The sequence below is a fragment of the Equus quagga genome, chromosome 16 (genome assembly GCF_021613505.1).
Source record: "Equus quagga isolate Etosha38 chromosome 16, UCLA_HA_Equagga_1.0, whole genome shotgun sequence".
Taxonomy (NCBI): domain Eukaryota; kingdom Metazoa; phylum Chordata; class Mammalia; order Perissodactyla; family Equidae; genus Equus; species Equus quagga.
In genome coordinates this window covers 29,784,308-29,809,874 of record NC_060282.1, presented here as the reverse complement: position 1 = coordinate 29,809,874, position 25,567 = coordinate 29,784,308, and the positions used below count along the sequence as shown (strand labels likewise).

The following is a 25,567-nucleotide window of genomic DNA, read 5'->3' as shown; positions in this document are numbered from 1 at the left end:
TTAATTCATTTTCAGTGTCAGGAAGAAATGACTTTCATCAGAGCCAGCCCATTTCTGGGACTCTGGATCCTGATGTGAAAGATGTTATTATTAATTTCCAAGCTTACTGCTGCGTGCTCCAGGATTGCTTTCCTGTACATCCCTCATCAAGAAAACCAATTCCCAGGAAGCGACCAGCCACATATAAGTATATAAGGCCTTTTGTTTGTTAATACTCTTCAATAGCTCTTGAAATAATTCTTTTCATATGTCACTCCTGGATGAGGAAATAATGCACAGTGCCCTCCTCCTGCACAGGGCCTTGTAGGTTACAAAGCACTTCCACACTCACTGTTTCACCTGAACCTTACAACCACCCTGTTGAGAAAATGGAAAAAGCTCACGAAAATTGCATCTGAAAGTTACTGGTTAATCTCAGCCTTGCAGAATGTTAGATCTGGATTAGATCAACTCCTTAATTATACAGTTAAGAAAGCTGAAGCCCAGTGACCTTAAGTGAATTACCTAATATCACAGAACTTTCCAATGACATCCAGAATAGCGCCAGAACCTAAGTGTCCTTGTTAATCCGATGCTTTCTTAGCAGGTTGTGTCTGTTTCTCTAGAATAACTATCTTGGTCAAACCTCAAAATATGACTTAATTTCATTTCAAATATTTGAGCTCTTAATATATGTTAATTCTTCCAGTTAAAAATAATTTTTCTATCTTTGAAACTTATATAGCCTTTTACCTTTTTTTCTTAAGTAAAATATCACTTTCTACCTTGAATTATAATAATTACCGTATACGAGGATACTAGTCTTTAAGACCCTTAAAGGCGTTAGCCTGATTTGATGTATATTTGTGTCCCTTATAGACAAATAATAATCATAAAAATAATAATGGTGGTGATAAAAGCTAACATTTAGTGGGCACTTAAGAGCCCACTACTCTACATCAAATACAAATCAGTGTTATTTGTTAAGTGAATTACGTTTCAAAATATGCATATACTGTAGTGGCTATTGTACATAATAATAATAATTTAATTTGTTTATATATTAATTCAACCATGACAGAATATTTACTGAGCACCTGCTATGTGCCAGGCACTGTGCTGAACACTGGGGAGTCGATCGTGGACAACATAGATGTGGTCCCTCAAAACACCCACATTCTATCCAAAGAGACAGACCCAACACAAGCAAACAAACAAATGAAAAAGTAAAGAGAAAATAATTGTGAGTTGTAATTACAGGTTTTAAAAAGGAATGGATATGGTATTGGGACAGAGAACAACGTGGCAGGGATCTCCTTTGGGAAAAGTGGTTAGGAACAGCCTCTCAAAGGAGGAGACATTACAGCTGAGACCCAAAGGACAAGGAAGAGCTGGCCGGGTGAAGGGTGAGAGAGGAGTGTTCAAGTCCAAGGGAGCAACCTGAGCAGAGGTGCTGATGTGGGAAGGAGTGTCACATATCTATGAACTGAGAGAAAATCAACATGGCTAAACCACAGTGTGCGTGGGAGAGTGCCCTGGAGATGTTGTTGGAAACAGGTGGACACCAGACCATTCAGGTCATGCAGGCAGTTAGTATTAAGGAATATGGGAAGCCTTTAAATGCTGTCCAGCTGAGAGGTGACATACCACAAATTACATTTTGAAAAGACCACTTTTGCTACTCTGTGAGTATTACAGGACAGTGGAGAAGCAGGGAAGCATAAAAAGACTCCGGAGAGCTTTATAAGAGATATGGACCATCAAGGTTATTGGCCAAAAAGCCCTTATAGAGGCTAAGGAAGATAAAATTATTAAGTAATTAATATTTATTAAGACTCATGTAATAGATTTAGATTGGTTTAGACTAAGATGTGATAGAAGTATACGCTGATATGCTACGTGTCTATGTCACAGTATAGGTTTTTTTGCCCCCGCAGTTTGAGTTCTGCTTACTGGAATAGCTATCGTTGGTTTATTAATTCGTATTATGCAGATAGCTATCAGTGAAAACAAACAGAATCTTGATCCAGAACTGGTACCTCAGGGTTAGAATGTAAAGCTCTAGCTGCACAACACACAAATGCTCAGTTTAGGAGGGTTTGGGCTTTATTGATCATAACAACAGGCAACAAGAAGAAGAATGTATAACATATGCATAGTGATAGTGACAGTGCTGGTGGGTATAAAAATGAAAGGCTATTAATCTTGAGAAAAGCTAGATAAAAATCAATGATTGAATCTGTACGATGCTAGTCAGCTTATTTAGTTAGATAGATTCAACCCTAAAAAAACTCCATTGAAATTACTTCATAAAAATAATGTATTACTATGAGTCTAAATAATCTAACTGCTATCCTCTCTTTTGAACCCATTAGACAAATTTTTTAGAACAGGATTTTTGATCAACAGATTTCTCAGTAATACACATGTGTAATAAAAATATACATTTTAATGAAACAAGCTGTACGTGGCCCTTTTATAGAATTCCAGAATTAGTATAATAGAATTTCTGAGTTTTTTAGGTCAGGAGAGCAACTTCTGTGAACATTTTCTAGTGGGAAAACACTGTTAACTTTATAATATTCTTTACAATAATTTGCATTAAAAGGTAGTTTCTAGAAGGTATAGTGATGAAAAGTAAAGACTGTCTTTCCTCCAGGGCACTTTCTGTATTTATTTCGATTTAACGTAACCTTCACTCTGGTTACAGACCTGCCATTCCTGCCCCCAGCACAGGGGCTTAACCTCATTGACTAATTCTTGCCAATTCAGAGAGCATTCTTCCATCCCTCCCTTCACAGACTTGAGCTGTGTCCTCCTGTCCCTTTCCCCATGAAACAGCACCATGTATGTAAGTGTATAAATGGACAAAGGATACTTTTCCCTTTTCTGCCATGGGAAATCCTATAAGGAAATTAAATAATTGACATTTTAGACAAAATTAGAGTATCACATTGAGGATTTAGTGGGAGAAAAAGTGATTCAGATTGTGGATAGAAAGGAAGTTTTCTTCAATGGAGAATAAAACTACATATGTAGTTGTGTGTGTTGAGTATTTTATGAACTGAACACATTAGCTTGTCTACTTAGTGAAATTATAAACTATCTAATTTGCATTCTATCATCCCCCTAATATCTAGTATTGTGCTACGTCCTAAGGAGATAGTCATTAAATGTATAAAAAGAAAACAACGGAACTTTTTCTCTTCTCTTTTCAGCTTATGGTCAAATGATTCTTTTTGGCAATCATCTCGAGAAAATAATTATACCGTACCTCATCCAGGAGCAAATGTGGTTATTCCTGAAGGTAAATACATCAACATAAAGAAATAAAATGCTTGTGTTATGCAACATTAGGATAGATGCCCCAGTAGTTAGCATTCCACCTTTATCCAGCACGCCTTGGGGAAACAGCAATTGGAGAAGGATTCTATTATTGTGTGCCGGATACAAGACCCAGCCCTCTGAGTTTTATGTGGATTTAAACCTGTAGATCATCTGGACAAGATGAGAATCCATCATTGTGTGGAAAAATGGTTGCAAATTTCAAAACCAGGATTCACTGAGTTGCCAATGTTTTATGTATAGGCTAGTGTCTATGAATTATATTTCTTATATTAAAGTATTGTTTTATAGGGACATGGATTGTAGCAGACACAGATATTCCACCAATGGAAAGGCTCGTTATTTGGGGGGTTCTAGAACTGGAAGATAAGCTTAATGTGGAAGCTGCAGAGTCTTCTCACAGGAAAGTTGTTTTGAATGCTACCTACATATTCCTGCAGGTAGGAGTGAGGGTCTTTTCATTTATTCCCTTATTAACCAAATTCTAAATGTGGGAGATGTACTGAACAAATTATAAGAAAGCATATACCATTGAGGTGAATAAAAAATACAACTGACTCTAGCCCATGAAATGTGAGCCTCATGTAAGTCCACTATACTTCTGCTTTCCTTCAGATTGTGGACTAAACATTCCTTAGGGAGAGTTAGCATGCTACTGTTGAGTGTGAGGTTTGCCCATTGTCAATCCTACGTAGAATATTTGTATTATTATTAAGTAAAGTTAAACTCAAAACTTCCTCCAACAGAGAATCCCCAAGAGTTCTAGAAAAAATTAAAAGAATTTAAGCTTTATTGTTTTTTTTAAGCAGTGTTTCTTAAAATGAAGGGACTTACATGGAATTATGAAAACAGGATCGGACTAATAAAAATATTTCAAGTGTTTGGAACAATCACCTCATTTTCTCATAAACCTTAGATGTTCTTGAATATGTAACAGTTTAATCAGTTTAATTGCTCTGTCAGTCTTCTATTATTGTTCATTAAAAAGAATGGCCTAACCAAAAAGTTATTAAGCACCATTAAAAAAATAAAAATGGGGGCCCGCCTGGTGGCGCAGCGGTTAAGTACACACATTCTGCTTCTCAGCGGCCCGGGGTTTGCCGGTTCAGATCCCGGGTGCAGACATGGCACCGCTTGGTAAAAGCCATGCTGTGGTGGGCGTCACACGTGTAAAGTAGAGGAAGATGGGCACAGATGTTAGCTCAGGGCCAGTCTTCCTCAGCAAAAAGAGGAGGATTGGCTAATCTTCCTCAAAAAAAAGTTAAAAAATAAAAATGTTTTGTAGCTTTTCTTCGATAAAACGGATCTTTTAATGCTTTAGAGATATGTGATACTTCGGTTAGATGCATGAGGTTTGAGTTAAATTAAAGCTACGATCTCATCTTTACCTCACTGTTTGTTAGTTGGGTAAGTTATTTGACCTCTTTTGGCATCAGTCTTCTTATAAAATGAGAATAATACTACTAATTTGTGGCTTTAGTATAAAAGTTAAAGATATAATATACATAAAGTTAAAGATATAATATACATAAAGCCTTACACATTATGCCTGACATAGAATCAGCAAGCATCTAGAAATAGCTATTATTATTAATAATAATGGTTCATAGTTGGCATTGCTGGGATGTAAGTGTGAAGAGTACCTGTTATCTATGTCATATTGTCCTAAAAAAGTGTGATCTGTCCAAATAGCAGTAGTTTAGGTCTAAGCAGGTCTCAGTTTTAGGTCCAGTTCTTGCAGTAAGTAACAATGAGTTTGACCTGGGAAAAATCATATAAACTGCCTATCCCAAAGTGAGTGGGTTAAATTAAGGTCACATCCAGTTACAATACCATTCTTTGAATAACAAAATTCATTCATTTTTATTGGAGGAGGCTGCCAATATCTTCCTAATTCTTTTTTTATGGAGGAAATTTTTTTCTGCTCAGTTTTTAAGTGTTAACAATTTTCTCCTTCACTGCAGGGAGGTCGATTAATTGGTGGCTGGGAAGATAACCCTTTTAAAGGAGAATTACAGATTGTTCTTAGAGGAAATCATTCTACACCAGAGTGGGCTCTTCCAGAAGGACCAAATCAAGGATCAAAGGTCTTAGGTATGCGTTCCCAGATACCAAAAGTGTCATATCAGTTTTGAGAATCTATTTTAAAACATATAGCACTGAGGTCCTTGTTATCAGTTCCTGATGTTATGGTATAAGAAGTTTTTACAGACATTTATTTATAATAAAGGGTTATAAAAGTAGCAGAGATTTTTAAAATTAAATCATATCACATTAAAATAGATATAGATGTGTACATTTTAAATCAAAATATAATTCTTTGCAAAACTAACATTAACAGATCTCTCCATATGTATATTACTTCTCCAATCCGGTTTTCTTTATAATCTCTCCTTTATATAAACAATAATACTTTTCATATTTTAGTGCTTTTCTCCTAAAAGGTAACTTTTCTGCCCGTTATTCCATTTATAGGGTTAATAATCTGTGGATTAGTTGACTCTGCTGTCTGTTGTCCTATCGCAACGGTTGATAGGATAACACACAAACTTTAACCTCCCAGTTGCATTTGTATGGCTTGTGCATATTCCTATTTGAGCCCGGAAAGCAAAGGAAGTGAGCAGGTTTAATTTGGTCACAATTAATAACTGCGTTTATTAATACTACTGCATATTTACTAAAAAGACACATACTAGCGTGTGCTATAATTGCTACACTATACAATTTCTAAAACAGTGGCAGTCAGTAAATAAGGGGATAAAAAATGGCTTGAGATTGAATTAGTCAACTCTCCACTGGTGAATGTCCAGGGGCAGACAAATTCAATTTTAAAAAGAAATTTTGCTTTTATTTGTTTATTTTTTTACTTCAAAGGTAACATTTCAAATACAGAGCAATATCAAGAAAAAATATGAAGAAAAATTAGACATCTTTTGGATTCTAACCACTCTTGTGGAAACTAGCATTAGTTAACAATTTTTGTGTGTCTTCCCATGTTTTTTATCTATGTCTATATTCCTGTTACATATATTGATTTGTGGTGGTAATGTTGTGCCTTTTACAAAAACTTAGTCAAACTAAATATTTTATTAGGCAATTTTCTTTTCTCAGTTAACATATTATAGATATCTTTCTAGATCAATATTTATAGATAACACTTCCTTGCTATAGCATATTGCTCTACTGTATTCGTGTGTTATAATTTATTCCATCATTCTCCTATTGATGTACATTTGGAATAATTCTAGTTTTCTAATATTTCCAAATGTTATTATAGTGAGCATCCTCATTCATGTTTCCTTGTGTACTGCCTTTAATTTCTATGGACACATTCCTAGAAGTGGGTCAAATGGTCAAAGCCTTCTTATATAGCCCTGAGCAGACACCCCACTTCATTCCATTCATTCTAAAATGTCCAATCGCTTCTTAAAATATATCAGTGAACTGTTTTATACCAACACTTAACTCAGTACTGTGTGGTAAATAAATAGGAGTGTGTTTTCTCCTTCAGGGGTGTTTGGTGAGCTGGATCTCCATGGAATTCCACGGTCAATATATAAAACTAAGCTCTCAGAGACCGCACAGGCAGGTTCCAAAGTCCTGTCTCTGATGGATGCTGTGGATTGGCAGGTAGAGGAAATAATGTGTGATGGAAAGTGAATACACACAGTGGGTCATTTGGAAAAGGTTTCTTCTTTATTCTCCTGGGCATTTATTTTCTTATATGATTAACCAGATAAGAAGTGTATATTTTGCAATTAGCTTGCACTCAAAAAGCTGACCAGATAGCAGGCATTTAAAAATTGTGGTCTCAAAGGTCCTTCAGAATATATAAAGAACTTTATGAACATGTTAGTTATGAAAGGAAAATATAAAAGTTTTTGGGTAAAAAATAATTTTTATGTATGTCTTTCCCACTTTTCAGGAGTATCAAACGACAGTTAAATGTGTAAAAAAATCTGGGGAAATTTTTAAAGTTTATTTAAGCATTTTTATTTATTTATTTCTTTAAGTATTATGTATTTAAGTATTTTTAAGAATATTATCCTGACCAGTTTTTAATAAACATATGAATATATTTGCTTTAGTCTATTTAATTTTTAAAAAGTATATCACCTGGGATTTTATTTAATGACTGAATTAAATTTAAGGAAATGCTGAGATAATTCAAAATTTAGAATTCTTAATATCAAACACAAGCATATTTATTTTTAGAGACCTAAATGTATAGTTTGTTCTTTCTGATAATACCATGATTGCTAATCAGATAAAATTAAATTAGAATTATTTAATAGTTACTATTAAGAAATAGAAACCTATTTTAAAAACTGTTCTTGAATTTGGCACTTGAATTTTTCTAAGGAGGGGGAAGAGATTGTGGTAACAACCACAAGCTATGATTTCCACCAGACCGAAACTAGAAGTATCATTAAAATCCTGCATGATCAGAAAATTCTCATTCTCAATGATACCCTTTCCTACACTCACTTCGGTAAGTGGCTGTTCTTTAACCAAATAAATACGTAATTAAAATGTCCTGAAGTATTCAGATTTTTAGTCTCTTCTTTGTAATTACAATTATTTGATAAAAAAAATAGTCTCACAAATATTTTTGAGGAGCATTTCACTCAGATAGGTGCTCCTATTTATGTGTTAGCTACCAATAGTCCCTGCTGTAGCATTCATTCATTCAGCAAATATTCAGCAAAGACCACTATATCGTATTCAGTGGGGTAAGCCTGGCACTTTGTGTTTTAAGCAAGCTTCTAGGTGATTCTCAGGCACACTGAATTTTGAGAACCCTTGATTCAAGAGCATGTCTGTCCTGATTTGTTTCATTAGCACATTTCTCGGCTGTAAGTATTTAGACAAGCTACAGCCAAATGGTGAAACTGTAATTCTCAAGGCAAGAAGGAGTTAATCAGAATCATCTAAGATGATCTTTCAATTTATAAGATTGAGGCCTTCCCAGCACGCCAGCCTTCCCCCATTTGACGTGCTAGGGAGCATCTGAATCCCAGGAAGTGGGAGCACACAGGAGTGTGATGTTAGAAAAGCTTCGGATGCTCCTGAGAACTCCAGCTGTAAGGCAGGGTGATAGATGAGTAGACGCTTGACTCACATACAAAAGAAACTTACAAGAATTTCTTAAAGCAATATTTTGACAGAAGCACATGTGTCTATCATTCTCTATCACTTATTTTTCTTTAAATCAAAAGGAAAAGATTTCATGGAAGAACTTTTTAACTGTAAAACAAATGGTTTTTGAAGCTTGACATTACAGGTTCTTTCATTTAAACTATCAAACATTTCTCTGTTTGAAATACCCTTCCTTGTCTAGAAGTTTTGGATAAGGTTTCTAGAAACTTAGAATATAATTTATGGTTTACAAATCATGAAGATGTAAATTTACAGACTGTGTTTGGTATGCTACTACGTATTTATAAAGAATTGTGGTGGATGCAAAATATGTCACAGGAGAAGCGGAACAAACCAAGGTTTAGATGTCAGGAGAGATAAGATCTACGTGTCGCTGATTCTCCACATGGCCTTGAGCAAATTCTTTTACTTCTCTACCTCATTTCCTCACCTATTAATATTACAGTAAGCTTCTCAACTTGCCTTATAACAGTGTTTTCAGGTATAATTTGAAGTGGTTGCAAACTGCCTCTGAAGCAATAACTTCATAATTGCTGATTATACAAATCTTTTTGGTGTAAATAAAAGAAATACTTTTGATTATATTTTATTTTATAAATAAAAAGGTATCATAATTTCAGTCTGTCATCTATATACATTTAAGCATGCAACTCTAATCAATTCATGCATTTGTGTTGACTTTGGTATATTAGAAAGTTATGTGGCCTGTCAACTGCAAAGAAACTAATGAAGACAGGTATTTCCCAGCATTGGTAGTAATCTAGCTGTCTTTCTTTGCAGCTGAAAGATACCATGTTCCTGGAACCACTCAGAGCTACACATTAGCAGCCGATGTTGGGATACTGAGTAGGAACATCAAAATACTTGGCGAAGATTATCCAGGTTGGTTTAGGGAATCATTTGGTGCACGTGTCCTGGTCAGCTCATTCACCGAAAACATGATGACATTTAAAGGTTGGTACGAATTCAATTTATTTTCCTAAATGAAATATAACATGATGTCTTCAGTATTTAGTCAGTTCTTAAATAATTCTCACTTCTTTATAGGGTCACACGTGTTAAAAAACAAAATTCAACTGAGTAAATTTTTATGATCGTTCTGGCTTTATTCAATGATTCATGAATTGGTAGCATCCAATCTAGCAGGAGCTCCTTTCTATACAAAATGAAAGACTTTTCTACAAAATGCTGTGCAAAGTGAAAAAGTCTTATAGGCAGAGGGGAGCAGGATCGAGGAAGTTATAGTAGACAAAAAAGCAGATTGGTTATTGCAAAGTTACTTTCCTTTAGGGGATAGCAGAGGTCTATCGGGCAGCTTACCCAACTAGTGTGGATCGGGCAATCTAGATTGACTGGTTTAAGATTCCATTTCTGGGAAAGCCAAAACTGTAATTAAGTTAAGTCTTGGTTTAGTGATGTGGGCTTAGCATAAGTGACTCCATTTTGGGTCTTGTTTTTAGCACATGGAAAAATAAAGCCTTAAGAGGGATTATGTAACCCAGGAGAGATCCTCAAAACCAAATCCCTAACATTATTCTACTTATTTTACCTTCATAGACAATAAGAATTATCAAATTAACAATGACCTTAGGTAACAGCTAGCCCAGCCTCTCATCCAAACAGAATTCATTTTGTAACAAGCACAATAGATCTGTTATTTTTGTTGGAAGGAAAACTTCAAACATATACCAGAAAATGATATAGAGAAAATGGCATAATAAATCCCAATGTACTCATCACCAGTTACCATAATTATCAACTTTGGTCAATCTTTTTTCGTCTATCCGCCCACCCACTCTCTTCAAGCCCTGGGATTATTTTGAAGAAGCCATATATATATTAAGGTATACAATGTGTTGATTTGATACATTTATATATTGTAATATGATTAACACCATAGCATTAGGTAACACTTCTATCATGTCACATAATTATTATTTCTTTTTTGTGGTGAGAACAATTACAATCTAGTCTCTTAGAAACTTTGAAGTTTTTAATACAGTATTGTTGACTGTAATCACTATGCTGTGCATTAGGTCTCCAGGACTTATTTATCTACCACTTGCAAGTTTGTACCCTTTAAACAACCTCTTCCCAATTCCCCACCCCCAGCTCCTGGTAACTGCCATTCTACCTTCTGTTTTTACAAATTTGGCCTTTTTAGATTCCCCATATAAGTGATATCATATAGTATTTGTCTTCCTCTGTCTGACTTATCCCACTTAGCATAATGCCCTCAAGGTCCATTCATGTTGTCACAAATGGCAAGATTTCCTTCTTTCTCAGGGCTGAATAATATTCCATTGTTTATACATACTACATCTTCTTTATCCATTCATCCATTGATGAACATTTAGGTTGTTTCCATATCTTGGCTACTGTAAATAAAGCAACCACATATTATTTCATCTAGAAATAGTTTATTATGTAGCTCTGAGTTCTTTTAAAAATCTATAAGTATCAGACCCAAAATTGTTAGTAATGATTCCTTATCATCAAATGATTGTTCAAATTTCCCCCGTTTTTTCTATAAGTATCAGACCTAAAAATGTTAGTAATAATTCCTTATCATCAAATGATTGTTCAAATTCCCCCAGTTTTTTCTTTTTCTTTATTTCTCTCTCTCCTTTTCTTTTTTTCTCTTGTACTTTCTTTGTTAAAATAAGTATTGAAGTAAGATCTATGTTGCAATTGCTTATGAATCTTAAGTCTCTTTGATTCATGTGTCTTTCCTTGCAGTTTACTTATAAAAGAAGCCAGGTCATCTGTCCTAGTGTTCCCAACAGTCTAGAATTTGGTGATTGCGTCCCTAGAATTTAACTTGTTCCTGCCTCCTTTGTATTTTCTATGCATAGGTAGCTTAGAACTAGAAAAATGATTAGACTCAATTTTTAGGCAAGAATTCTTCATAGTTGGTGGTGTATTTGTCCATTAGTAGGCACTTAATGTATGATTATTTCTCCTTTTGTGATGTTAGCAGATATTAATAATCATTGCCTGGATCTGTTAAATCACTGAGGTTTAAAATGGTGATATTTTCATTCTGCCATTCACTCCTCGTTTACAATCTAGAATACATCCATAAAGAGAAGCTTTCCCAAACAACTGTTTGACAACCCTGAAGGACAGTTTTTATAGGAAATGTAAGAAAAATGATTAATTCTTTCCTCTTATTAACCAGTTTTCAAAATAATGAGTTGCTTCCTAAGCATCCTTCAAAGGTGACAAGAAGTTTTTGTTTTATTAGTATCATTATGAGCTCCGTGGATTTAAACATATTTGATATGTTCTAATCCATTGTGATTGTTAATCTTATTCATACTCAAAATGAAATGCCCCATTGTTGACCTTTAAAACCTCTTCACGTTGATGCCTAAGTTCTTGTGGTCCTTTTGACTTAGCTTTTATAAGCCTCTTCACTTTCTGATATGGCAAACACATATTGTAATTTTTTTTTTTCTGAGACTGGGAATACTAAGTGTTCCTCCATGTAACTGTGGTTCTTTGTATTGGAAGGTGGTATTTGGATCCCCAAATCTCAGTACCAGGAGTGGATCATCTGTTCTTGACTTGAACTGTTTCAGCAGGTCCTCACTTGTTCGCAATGCTGCTATTCCACTTTACAACAGCTCTAACTAGAAAATCTTTATTTGGGCCATCAGCTATCCAACTATAACTTCTACCTGTTGGTCGTAATCTGCCAACAGACGCTTAACTGGCGGTGATGATGGTAATGATGATCATGACGTAAGATCCCAGGCACTGTGCTAAGCATTTAACACATATTATTTCACTTAACCCTCATAGTGCTGTGGCATAGGTATTCTCCCCCTTTTAAAGATAAAGAAACAGATGATTAGAGGGATGAAATTGCTGTGACCTTGGATACTAATCCATGTCTGTTTCACTTCAAATCCCATGATAGACCTTATTCCCATGACAAACTTTCCTTGCTCCTGTAAATTATTTTGTGATGTAAGTAAACACATCTATGGCTTTTGTAGGTCCAGGTGGTCTGTAACAACCATTTCTTTGTCTCTCTCTTATTATCCTTGTGTTGTCTACCATACATCCAATTGCTGGCCCATGGATTTTGAGACAGGCTTTTCTCTTCTAGTACAAAGTAACTCTTCTCCAATGCACTTTATTAGATATCAGTTTTTGAAACAAGGAATATCCTCTATTGTTTTTCCCCAGCCGTGAATCTCTGTGCCTCAGTTTCCTTGTCTAGAAGATAGAAATAATAAAAATTCCTAACTCGTAGAGTGTTATATGAGAATTAAACCACACATTGCCTGTTAAGCAATGTGTACAGCGCTTGGCGCAGAGTAATCCCTCGTGGATTGTTGTTGCTGTTACTACTCATCTATGAAATTGCCTCTTGTCTCCTCAATGATACTTATGACAAACTGATCAACAGCTACTTGGCAATGCATATTCTGGAAGAGATTATGTAAAAGTTCTTTAAAGCATCAAAATTGAAATGTCAAGTAAATTATATCTTGTGCCTTATGTCACGCATTCTTGACAGGGAAAATATCACCACCTGGGGGGTGAAAATTGATTCTTAGGGGACAAAAAAACCTTAGATAAACAACGGTTTGTGGCCTTCCAAAGGGCCACCATACATTAACAGATGTATAGTATATCTGTGGTATTAAAATTTCATGAGGAGGGGAGGCAATCAGGGAAAAAAACGTCTAAAAAGGCTCTTGGGGAAAGCAGTGAAGAAAAGTTCAGAAATACGGCTGTATTTGGATTAAAGGAGCAAAGAAAAACTAATGAGATTTCTATGAAAAATCTGAAAACAAATTTGTAATGCAGAAAATTACAACAACTTTGGTAGCTTTTCACAAATTTTTTATTCTGTCTCAAGAAAAAAAATTTAATCCTTCCTCTCCCCACCTAGGAAATGCTAGACTAAGTAATGTGGAATTTTATCACAGTGGCCAAGAAGGCTTCAGGGATAGCACAGACCCAAGATACGCAGTAACATTTCTCAGCCTAGGACAGGTTTGTACTTTATTTTTAACTTTTGCATATATTCAAAATAAAATATTTGGATTTTAATTTTGTTTTCATTTAACTCATATCTTAGAATTGCTAAGGCCACCATCTAATATAATAAGATTTTCTTAGGTACTTTTCCCGTTAACTTTTTTAGACTCATATCAGCATTTGATCCATTTCATGCAATTTATGCTTAGTAAAAATCCATAAAAAGAGGAGCACAGAAGGCGAAAGAAATGAAAATCTATAATAGTATTTCACACCTATATTTTACATTGCAATGACCAAAAATATTTCCAAATAGTTTTTATTAATGTGAGTATTGCTTAAACTTCTCAAATGAAACATGTCTGTATATCCACGCCTCCATCCATCCATCCATGACATCCATCCATGTCAAAAAGAGGAAAATAAATATTCTGAGAGGGCTAGTGATTTAAGAAAAAATGAGAGAGTTCATATTTCCTATAGAAATAAAAAATAATCTTGTAGGTTTAAAATTGAAATCCCTAACTTGCTCATAGACTGGTTCCTATAGACATTTGAATTGTGACCAGCTGCTGAGAGCATCAACCTTTGTAATTACAAAAACAAATCCCTGTTCATCATATAGTAAAATATTCTGAAAAAGAATTGTTAGTACATTAGCATTTTATAAGGATAGAGATAGTAAAATATTCTGAAAAAGAATTGTTAGTACATTAGCATTTTATAATGATAGAGATATAAATGCACGGGAAAGTACTTGAGAATGTTTTGTGTGTATTTTAAGTAAGCAAACTTTTTTGCTTGATTTAATCATAAACTCAAGATACATGGAAATTTCCCAGCGTTAAAAGACCTACTGGGAAATCATCTCCTTTAATGGAATGTAAATTGAGTATCTTATTTATCAAGGTTTGTTTCCTGAAAATCGCCTACTTTAATTTTTTTCTGTAGATGTATTTTAATTTTATTTTTTAAGTGTTCACTGAATCTCGATGTTTTATAGATTCAAGAACACAGCTCATCTTATATTCGAGGCTGTGCTTTTCACAATGGCTTTTCCCCAGCAATCGGTGTGTTTGGGACAGATGGATTGGACATAGATGATAACATCATCCACTTTACAGTGGGGGAAGGTAATATAATAATATTTCATCTAAATTGTAGGTCTTTCTGAGGCAATTTTGTCTGCAAACTCTAGGGCCACGCTGTCCCATTAATCTTTTTGCAATAGAAAAGGTTTATATCTGTGCTAATATGGTAATTGCTAAACCACGTGTGGTCATTAAGCACTTGAAATGTGACTAGTGTGACTGAAGAGCTGGGTTGTTAATTTTAATTGTACTTAATTTAAGTGGTCACATGTGGCTATGGCTACCATATTGGACAGAACAGCTCTAGAAGAATTATTTACCAAACCAAGATCTCCTGTGGGTTACCTAATCATGAATAGTTTAAATTATTGTGACTTAAAATACTCTTTACGTGTCAATCAAAAAGATGATTCACAAATAAAGATTATTATTTTATAAAAATTCTGTTCAATTTTAGGGGATTATCTTTTTTTTTGGTGGGGGGGAGTGGGTTTTGAGGAAGATTAGCCCTGAGCTAACATCTGCTGCCAATCCTCCTCTTTTTGCCGAGGAAGACTGGCCCTTAGCTAACATCTGTGCCCATCTTCCTCTACTTTATATATGGGACGCCTACCACAGCATGGCTTGCCAAGCGGTGCCATGTCCGCACCTGGGATCTGAACCGGCGAACCCCAGGCAGCAGAAGCGGAACATGCCAACTTAACCACTGCACCACCAGGCTGGCCCTGGAGATTATCCTTTTTTGAATATCAGTATAAAGCATAATACAAACTTATTTAATGTGTATAAATGTATGCGTGTGTTTGTTAAAATCTGAAGTGGTGCCTGTGGACCCACATATTTAACAAGCACCCCAGAAGATTCTAATACAGGTAGTCTATTAAGGAGGCAGAATTTCACTATTGAAGCCTCGCTCTAAAATATAAGGGGTTCATTTGTCAGGCTCAAACAGGAAAATTAATTTCATGGAAAAAAATGAAAGACATTCCCCTGTAGTATTCATTACAAATTTATATGTATTTGGTGGGATTTTCCTTTTTTGTACAGGCATAAGAATATGGGGGGATGCCAACAGAGTCCGAGGAAATTTGGTTGCACTTTCGGTTTGGCCAGGAACCTATCAGAACAGAAAAGATCTAAGTTCAACTCTCTGGCACGCAGCAATTGAGGTAGTGTGAACAAATTTATAATTATAATCATTCAAAGTTATAATTTATAATTTCCTTATTGAAGATTATACTTTCTGTAGAAATTGTAAATCTCAAAATGTTATTGAAAACCATTTCTTCCTTAGGTAAATATTGATGAACTAATAGAATGAGCTAATTAAAGGAGCGAATGAATTTTCTTGAAAGATGTTGTGAGCGCCAATAGCTATTGGATTTTTCTTTGTGTTGGTGTCCATTGGTTTAAATAGTTCTCTTATTTTCTTGCTTCTCCAACATTATCACTTTCAAGTTCTAGTATAGGGTCTCTCTGCTGCTAAGGGACTGAGTGCTTTCCACATATTACTACTTAACTCTGGAGTAAGTTTACTTCCTTATATGGAAAATTAGAATGATAGACTACAGAATTTCTAAAATCTCTCATCTAAAATTCTTATGATTCTATATGCAAAGCTTTTTACAATTATCTGATATTAGCAATTTCTTGTTTCCCGGGAAGTTTCTTCACTTACTAAAGGTCTTTATTTAGGTGAAGAGTAGATTACAGGGAAGAAAATAGAAAATGCAGAAAAAGGATTTGGAGGAAACACAGCTTCCTCTTGTTTTTATTTTATTTACCTATGCCATAGGAACAGAAGGGAATTAAAAATAGCTCTCTTTGAAAGATAAGGATTGAGTTCTGTTTTTGTGCAACTGTTGATAATCACTTTAAAGTAAAATCTGAAAGCCTGGGACTTAGTTACATTTATGAGGTAATAATGTTCTCTTTTCATCTATTTATAGATGTTAGAATGTAATCAAGTGTCCATTTCAAATCTTTAAAGTTATCTATATCTTTTGAAAGAAAAAGACCTTATTTTACTTTAATGAATTTCATTTAACTTGATTTTTATCATAATCTTTAAAAATAAAAGTGTTAATATGCTTTAAATAATTGAGATTTTGACTGTTTTGCTGACACCATAGGCAAGAACTAAATCTTCTGTGCTCTATACTTTTCCTTTTCTACCACTTTGACTTGGATCATAAAATAAAATTGTTTAGTAATTACCTAACACTCATGGTAACCCAGATTTTTTATTTTATTTAAACTAGTGAATGCTGCTGTTAAATCTTATGGTCCACTGTAATTGCCATAGTTGTCTTTTTTTAATATACATATGTTTATTTATTTATAAATTTTCACAAATTATCCGCATGTACCAGTTACGTGATTTGATTATACACACTATAGCACACACAAGTAGAAAGATTAAAAGTTGCCAGAGAAATAAAAACAGAAATTCTACTGTTTCCTTCCCATACTCTCAAGGATCTTTTGTGCATTCCCTGCAGTGTGCTTACTCCGTTTTGGAAACCAGGGCTTTAGAAAACAATTTGTGCCTATATAATCAAGCACTAAGTTTCAGGTTACAGACAAAAAGAACTTTTGAGTAGAGAGAAATACGAACAAACCTGGACTACTAGACCTGGTAAATGAATTGAATAAAATTCAGAAAACAAAATATATTCAATAAATAGATCAAAGAATAGGAAACTTTTGCTTTGGCTACATGCTATAAGCTGTTAAGAGGGAGACACAGTGAACACAGAACAAGAATGAACATACAGAGGGGAAAGAAACACAAGAGTTGTCTTTTTCTAATAAATCAAATTGATAACAGAATATCCCCCAAAAGAGTCATAAAATCATTGTAACCTTACTATAATGCTGGAATTTGGTCTATGGTCTGTAAATATTGAACCACATCCAGTGAATTTTGCGATTGAAATAAAAAAAAATTTTGTTTAATGCAGTTTTCTAATGAAGTCTAAGGTATGGTATGAGGCGATGATTTTACACCAAGAACCTAAGGTAATTGCAATACTCCATTTGTTTTATAAATTTGAATGGGCGAATAATGAATTAAATTTTTCCTCCTGAGTTTTCCTGTGTATGTTGCATACTTGCTCTCACTGTATAATTGTTTAAGAGTATGACCCAAAGCATTTTCTTTATCATTGTACTAGGTAAATAGAGGGACCAATACAGTCTTACAAAATAACGTCGTGGCTGGATTTGGAAGGGCAGGATTCCGCATTCATGGTGAACCATGCTCAAGTAAGTTTTTGGCATAGAGTCCCTAAAACTAGGAAATCACTTTTCCAAATTTATTAAATAAATAGTTATAGTTTATAAGTTGAATATATAATATCTCCTCCTCCTGGAAATTGAAAGAGCTCAACAAGCTAAATTATTTCAAATAATATTGGATTTACAGAAAAAAGTAAACCCAATTTTCTTCTCACCCTTCATCCACGTCACCCCTCTCAGGCAACCCCATAACGCCAGGCTCTCCCCTGGTCCTAGGATTCTGCAGCCCTGAGTCCTCTCCCGAGACCTCTTCCCCATCCTCGTCCTCCTGGGGCTGGGCCTTCTGCTCCCCAGGCATCCCCTTCAAGTCATCACCTCAGGAGGGTCCCTGAGCCCCAGGCTGAGGGAGGTGACCAGCCCTGTCCTTGTGATACTCCTGTGTCCTGTATCCCATTGGCTCTCCCTGCCAGAGTCTGTTTGCATTCCTGATCCCACTGGAATGAGCACTTCCTGGACAAGGAGTATCTTGATTCTATCCTTGTGACTGTCGAGGGGGATGAGGAGGAAAGAGAAAATCAAAGAGAGATACCCAGAGAGACAGAGTGAACCAGGGGGTGTAACGGAGAACAAGAAAGGGTAAAGGAGAAGATGGGGGACAGTTGGGTCCAATGGAACTGGAAAGACACAATAGGAGTGAAAGAAAGTAACTTGGGCAAGAAGCAGTGGGATAAATGAAAATAGACAGAAAGGGGATCAGCAGAGAGATGGCAGACAGAATAGGACAAGGGCTTTTGACCAATAGTATCAAGGGAATAAAAGAAGACTAGATCCCCCTGCCCAATAAACAGGCTTTTAAGGGTAACTGTTTCCCATGTTTATGATCCAAAAACTCTAACAGCAACTTCAGTTTTTGATTTGGCTGGTATTGGAACAGTGAGTACCTCACTCCACTACCACTTTCACAAAAGCAGCGCTTCAAAGCATAGAGATAGATGCCTATAAGGACACACCACTGTTTATGCTTCCACTTTAAAGGAATAAATGCTCATTGTTCATGTGTTAAACCTGCAAGCCTGAAAAAATCAAAGAACGTAAACAGTTCTAAGATACGTTTCTCTCTATCAGATGAGTAAAATTAAGAATTAACTGGGGCTGGTGGCGCAGTGATTAAGTTCGCACGTTCCTCTTTGGTGGCCCGGGATTTGCCGGTTCGGATCCCGGGTGCGGACATGGCACCACTTGTCAAGCCATGCTGTGGTAGGTGTCCCACATATAAAGTAGAGGAAGATGGGCACGGATGTTAGCTCAGGGCCAGTCTTCCTCAGCAAAAAGAGGCGGATTGGCAGCAGATGTTAGCTCAGGGCTCATCTTCCTCAAGAAAAACAAAAAAGATTTAACTAAACAACTGATCTCTTGGTAAGGCTGTGGAGAAACAAGAACATTTACATGTTGCTGGTTAAAAGACAAAATGATACAACCCCTACAGAGGGGAATATGGCGATACCTACCAAAATTATAGGGCATTTCCCTTTGGCTCAGCATTCCCACATCTGGTAAGCTAACTAACATTTGCCCCTAGAACAGTTGGAAGAGGATTTGTGAAGAAGGTTATTCATCACGGCATTGTCTGTACTAGCAGAAAACTGAAAGCTACCTTATGTCCAATAACGGTGGGCTAGTTATATAGCTGAACCTTGGCACACTAGGCCCCTCTAAAAATGAAGGAAGAGGATACATATCTACATATTGATACAGAGAAATCTCCAGGATATTCTAGAGTGATATATGGAGGTTTCAGAACAGTATATATAATACTGTGTTGTGTCTAATATATTTTGTGGAAGAAAGGGAAGAAAATAAGAATATGTATGGTATTTGTGTTTACATAAAGAAACGCTGAAAGTGTAAAAACAAAAAGTCATAGAAGGTGAGTGGGAACAGGGTGACTGGTGACTTATTATTGTATAACTTTTTATAACTTCCTGACTTTTCAACTAGGTAAATGAATTATTGGATAAAAAATGAATTGTCGGATCAAAAAAGTAAAAAATAATAGAGCTGCAGGCTTTGCCTCTTGAGAAACTTAGTTAAGGGAAATGGAATTTTCTCTGAAAGATTTATATCCCTCTACAGTTCACATTTTTATCTCTGTAGCTATTTCTAAGATTCTTTGAATCAGCATTTTTTCTGTAAATTGAAAAATTGTTGGACCTAAGCTAATTTTATTCTGGTGCAAAATGTGCTTTGAAGAACTAAAACAACTTTGTCAACAGATTTAACTGAATCCTTGATATAGTCTCTTATTAGCTATTTTACTTCCCAACAGCTTAAAGTGGCTTTTCTTTGACTTAAGATTTTAAATATGTAATTTCTCTACAACCTTTTTTTTTTTTTTTGATGAGAAAGATTGGCCCTGAGCTAACATCTGTTGCCAAGCCTCCTTTTGCTTGAGGAAGACTGTCCCTGAGCTAATATCTGTACCAATCTCCCTCTATTTTGTATGTGGGATGCTGCCACAGTATGGCTTAGATGAGCTGTGTGTAGGTCAGCACCTGGGATCTGAACCTTCAATGCCCTGGCCACTGAATCGGAGCATGCGAACTTAACCACAACACCACCAGGCTGGCCCCTCTATAACTTTTTTGAAGTATTGTTGTGGTTTTTTTGAAAATCCACATATGATCTGTGAATATGAATATTTACCAATATGTATAATACCATGTAATGCATTTTTCACTGACTATTTTGATATTCCTAAGTAATTGAGAGTGTTTATAAGGTGGTTTTGGATTTAGAGCAACTGAAATATGAGCCGTCATAGAGGAATTGAGGGTTTAACTTCCTGGAATGGGACATCAACTTGTTCAGTCCATCTCCCAGACAAGTGAGAGGCTGGGATAGTGAAGGGAACTATGACCCATGCTGGGTCTAGGGGTGGAGCCATACTTGTCCATGGGGCTGCATTGTATGGAACCAAGAGAGACAATGCAAACACCTTCTTATGGAGGAAACAAAATAGAAACCAGGCAGACCATAAGTCAAAAGTCAATCCCAAAGGAAAATCAATAGAAAATAGGAGGAAGTCAGACACAGGGGGACTTGGACAAGTGAGCTGGTACTAAGCACAACTTAGGAGGTGGTGCTGCTCATTATGGGCAATCCTCCAATTTATGCATAGTTGGGAGGGAGTTATTAAGGTTACTACTCTGATATGGACATAAGTAAAACTTTCGTAAAAATCTGCTTCTCTTATCTTGTATGTTAGTAATGAGTATAGCTTCCATTTATTGAGGCACTTTATGTGAATCATTTCATTTCATTTTGAAACGATCCTGAAGTAGGCATTAAAACTTTTTATATATGAGGAAACTGAGGTTCTAAAAAGTTAAACAACTTTCCCAAGATCATGCATACATTAATTCAACAAATATTTAATGAGCACCTTCTAGACTCCAGGAGTATGGTGGTGAATGAGCTAGACACAGTGTCTTCTCTCAGGAAGCTTACATTCTAATAGGAGAGAGGAGGTGGATAATTCACAAATAAGCAACAATAAAATATCAAGTGAGAGCCAGCCCTGGTGGTCTAGTGGTTGAGAGTCGGTGCTCCCACCGCCGTGGCCCAAGTTCAGTTCCCAGTCATGGAACCACACCACCCATCTGTTAGTTGTCATGTTGTGGCAGCAGCTCACATAGAGAACTAAAAGCTAACGACTAGGATACACAACCGTGCACTGAAGCTTTAAAAAAAAAAACAAGTGATAAAAATTTTAAGTGCTGTGTAAAGTGACTGAGGTGCTACTTTGAATCAGGTAGTCAGAGAAAGCCTCGTAAGGAAGTGACACAACTTGAAAATGGGATGACCAGAAGGAACAAGCAACAAAAAGGTGTGTAGGAGAAGCGTTTTGCTGATAGCAAGTGGTATCATTGTGTTTCAAATCTAGCTTTGTTTGAATCTAACTTCATGCTCTTTCTAATGAAATTCATGTTTAGTTTAATCAGATGTAATAAATTAAGGGTACTAACACTAAACCAAACTTTTGCAAATGAGTATACAATTATTCTGAGTAACACTGAAAGGATAACTAAGATAAGAGTAAATACTAACTAGAATAAACCATAAATGGCTGAACCATAAAAATATTTGATCATCATGTTAAAATTTGCAACAGAATTATGTATTTCATTTTTAAAGGAATTTTAACTTTAACCAATACTGCTTATAAAACTGTATGACATGACTTGTAATGTTAATTCTCTGGTGCTGTGTTTCCTTCCAAGGTCAGTCTAATCCCATGGAAAAGTGGTTTGACAATGAAGCCCATGGAGGTTTATATGGCATCTATATGAACCAAGACGGCCTTCCTGGATGTTCTCTTATACAGGGATTTACCATTTGGACATGCTGGGATTACGGAATTTATTTTCAGGTAAATTGATTCAAGATGGTGATTGGCTATTTTCCTTTATGAGTGCATTTTGTACTGTGTAACCTACAAGCTGTATTACAGACCACAGAGAGTGTGCAAATCTATAATGTGACCCTGGTTGACAATGGAATGGCCATTTCTTCGATGATTTACATGCCAGCTGCTGTATCTCACAAAATTTCCAGTAAAACAGTACAAATCAAGGTAAGGAATGAATACAGCCACACGAAGGAGAAAGAGAGACTCTGAGAAGGGTAAAATTATTGAAGGACCAGTACGAATGATCTCCTTGACTTCTACCCTCAGCTAGTCCAAGCCTCCTGCCTCTGCTCTCATTGCCTTCTACCAGGAAGCTCTCCGTCCTTCCCTCTGCTCCCCGCTTCCCTCACCTCTTCTAGGTTATCACCTGCTAATCTTGCCACAGTTACTTTCACTTACATGCCGTCTGTGCAGTCTTTCCTGGACCAGCTTAGGTAGTATTGACACTCCCTCCTCTTCTTGTTCCTACTGTTCCCTGGACATATTCTTATCATAGAAGCAGAACATGTCATTATATAAAATTATTTACATGCCTGTCTTCCCCCTCCACTTTGATATCATTCCACTCCGGGCAAAATCACTCTTTTTCATCTTGGTTTAATGAATGATGCACTTCTCAAATTTATGCATTGTGTTTTGCTACAGTGGAATTCAGTAAAGGAAAAGCTATTATTAAAGCTTTACCATTTGAATCTTTTTAATAGAGCTCATTAATTGTTGGAAGTAGCCCTGAATTTAATTGCTCTGATGTCCTAACTAATGATGATCCCAATATTGAACTTTCTGCTGCCCACCGGAGTTCTAGACCGCTATCAGGTGAAAATTTTAGATCTCTAATTTTGGTGTGCATATGAGTGCATATTCAAATTTCATTAACTTTCTTCTTTTAATAAAAGGTGGGAGAAGTGGGATTTGCTGGCCTACTTTTGCTTCAGCACATAACATGGCACCCCGGAAACCCCACGCAGGGATCATGAGTTACAACGCCATCAGTGGCCTTTTGGACATCTCAGGCAAGTTTAAACATAGTCTTTGACAAATCTACTCAATTATGTTCCGTCAAGAATACATAGAGTATAACTAATCATGTTTCATTGTTAGTAAAAAATAATGATTTAAATGAATTTGTATTTGAATCTGCTCAATATGACAAGCAAAGAAATCGGACATCAGAGTCGATTTGAAGAATGGTTCCCTGGCAAAATGTATATATACTAAAGAATTGACATTTAATTTTCTTTTTAAAACAACAGAAAAACCACTGGTATGGTGATTTAATGTTAATTAGTTTCTATAAGTTGTAAAAGCCCTTTCATATAAGTAGAGTTGTATATTATCCTTTTTTACAACTGAAGAAATTTGAAACTCATGTAATTTAAGAGCTCATATAATCTTGCCAAAATCCCACAGCTACTGGCAGAGTTAGGATTAGAATCACGATCTTCTGGCTTGAAGTCTGCTGCTCTTTCACTGAACCAGGCTGCCGCCTTAAAAATGTGTAACAATTATATGTAAATTAATGTAGTGAATATATCAATTATTTTCATTTTTCCCATTAAATACACTGTGCCATTCTTTGCTTCAGTTTTCCAAGTCTCCCTGCCATGATCATTTTAACCAGTGTCTCCTAGAAGATAGCGGTTTAATGAATTAGATATCTAAGCTTTCACATATTAATTCTCATCAGAACTTTAAGTGCCAGAAATGCACTGAGTAACTTGTAATGAGCATACTCTTGCCAAAAATTATTTAACATAATATGTAAGTTTTAGTTGAACATATGTTATTCAATAAATTAAAAATATGCTCTGGAATATTATAAATATCATATAGGAATAAAAATATCTTTATAAAATGGAACCTTATAAATAAAACTTCTTGAATGAACACAAATAACTGTTCTTCTTTTATAAGACAGTCGTAAAAGGTAAATATAAGAATAACGGTTGTCTTTGGCTGTCCCCTGGAAGCAGAACATTAGAAGAGGATTTTTCTGTGTTTTCTTGAAGAAATGCTCTCAGGAGAAAGGGATGGAAGTAGAACAGGACAAGGGAAGCTGCTAAGCAAGGATGTGTGGTATAAGCTGGAGAATAGCTTCACTTGATCCCACCGGGAGCTCTGGGATGTTAATTGCCACCGAGTTGATCTCACATTTTAGGTGGGGGGTAGCCATTTCTACCCCCATGTTAGTCAGTTATTGGCTACATCTGCCCCTGTGGGAAGGGCCTCAATTTCCTGGGCAATGTCATTCCTGTTTCACCAAGGCTAATTCTCTGGAAAAGAGGGCCCCTCTGAGCTGTTAGCAGTCAATACTCACAGAGATGGGAGATGGGTGCACTAGCTTTATCCACTTCGATCCATCCTTGGCCCACTCAGATCTACTTGCTTCTTTTCTTAAGTTAGTTACATTAAGTTTATTCCACTAAGACATGATTTCTCCAGGATTCTGGATGGTCACAATTTCCGAGAAAAGTTATCAAAAGAAGATGAGTGGTCACATTGCCATAGCTGGTCCCAAGACCGTGAATGATATTCATCATCTCCCTCCTCCATCACTGTTTCTAAGTTTCCCTCCTCCTTACTAACACTTCTGCTAGTCAAGATGGCTTGCCTCACCCACGCTCCTCATCTCTGTTGTAATGAAGCCCAGGTTACTGTTCCCTGGTTAGGCCATGATTGCTGTACTTGCTCAGTTAAAGTCCACACAGGACCTGAGCCCCAGTGGGTCATACAAGTGCAGACATAGTCCTCCCTGCCTCTGTTATGTGGTAGCACCCCTTCCTCTGCATAGTGATCAGGCTCAATTACCCCTGACAAATGGTATATGCTGACAAGGAGCCCAAAGGACCATGAGTGACCATAGCTTTACATTTGCTGGATTTCTTACTATATTCTCTGGTAGAAACACTCCTACTTTGAGAACCATGACCTCCAGACTCATAGAACCTAAAATTAGATGATTGGAAACACAAGTTTTCAAAGTGGATTTCTAGGGGTGTTGTTGAACAAGGTTATTCTTCCTTCCATCCTGCATCAATACCCATATTTTCTATATTTTGGGAATTCAGCACCATTTAATAGCTGTTGGTTTTAGATGAATAATATATTCTTGCAGGTTGTCATCTCCAAAGCTGGCACCTCGGCTGTGCCTTCAAGAGACTATTCCACCAGTCTGTTAGGCTGACAGTTTCCAGATGCTGCAGTATAGGGCTGTGATGTGCACACTGCTGAACCTCGTTTGCTAAAAGTGTGTTCTTTGGTTCAGGGTGATGGCATGCAGGATCCT

The 25,567-nt window shown here is 36.1% G+C and overlaps 1 protein-coding gene across 1 annotated transcript in view; it reads left to right on the top strand.

Moving 5' to 3' along the window:
* PKHD1L1 (PKHD1 like 1) overlaps positions 1-25,567 on the top strand; it is a 150,669-nt gene that overhangs the window by 99,936 nt on the left and 25,166 nt on the right. Inside the window, exons 53-67 of the mRNA XM_046642192.1 lie at positions 16-187; positions 3,198-3,286; positions 3,616-3,764; positions 5,289-5,418; positions 6,836-6,954; positions 7,687-7,816; positions 9,265-9,438; positions 13,394-13,497; positions 14,486-14,615; positions 15,621-15,742; positions 17,750-17,840; positions 22,094-22,242; positions 22,324-22,446; positions 22,986-23,097; positions 23,178-23,294. Coding sequence (XP_046498148.1) covers positions 16-187; positions 3,198-3,286; positions 3,616-3,764; positions 5,289-5,418; positions 6,836-6,954; positions 7,687-7,816; positions 9,265-9,438; positions 13,394-13,497; positions 14,486-14,615; positions 15,621-15,742; positions 17,750-17,840; positions 22,094-22,242; positions 22,324-22,446; positions 22,986-23,097; positions 23,178-23,294 — 1,911 coding nt within the window. The remainder of the gene's footprint in view (positions 1-15; positions 188-3,197; positions 3,287-3,615; positions 3,765-5,288; positions 5,419-6,835; positions 6,955-7,686; positions 7,817-9,264; positions 9,439-13,393; positions 13,498-14,485; positions 14,616-15,620; positions 15,743-17,749; positions 17,841-22,093; positions 22,243-22,323; positions 22,447-22,985; positions 23,098-23,177; positions 23,295-25,567) is intronic.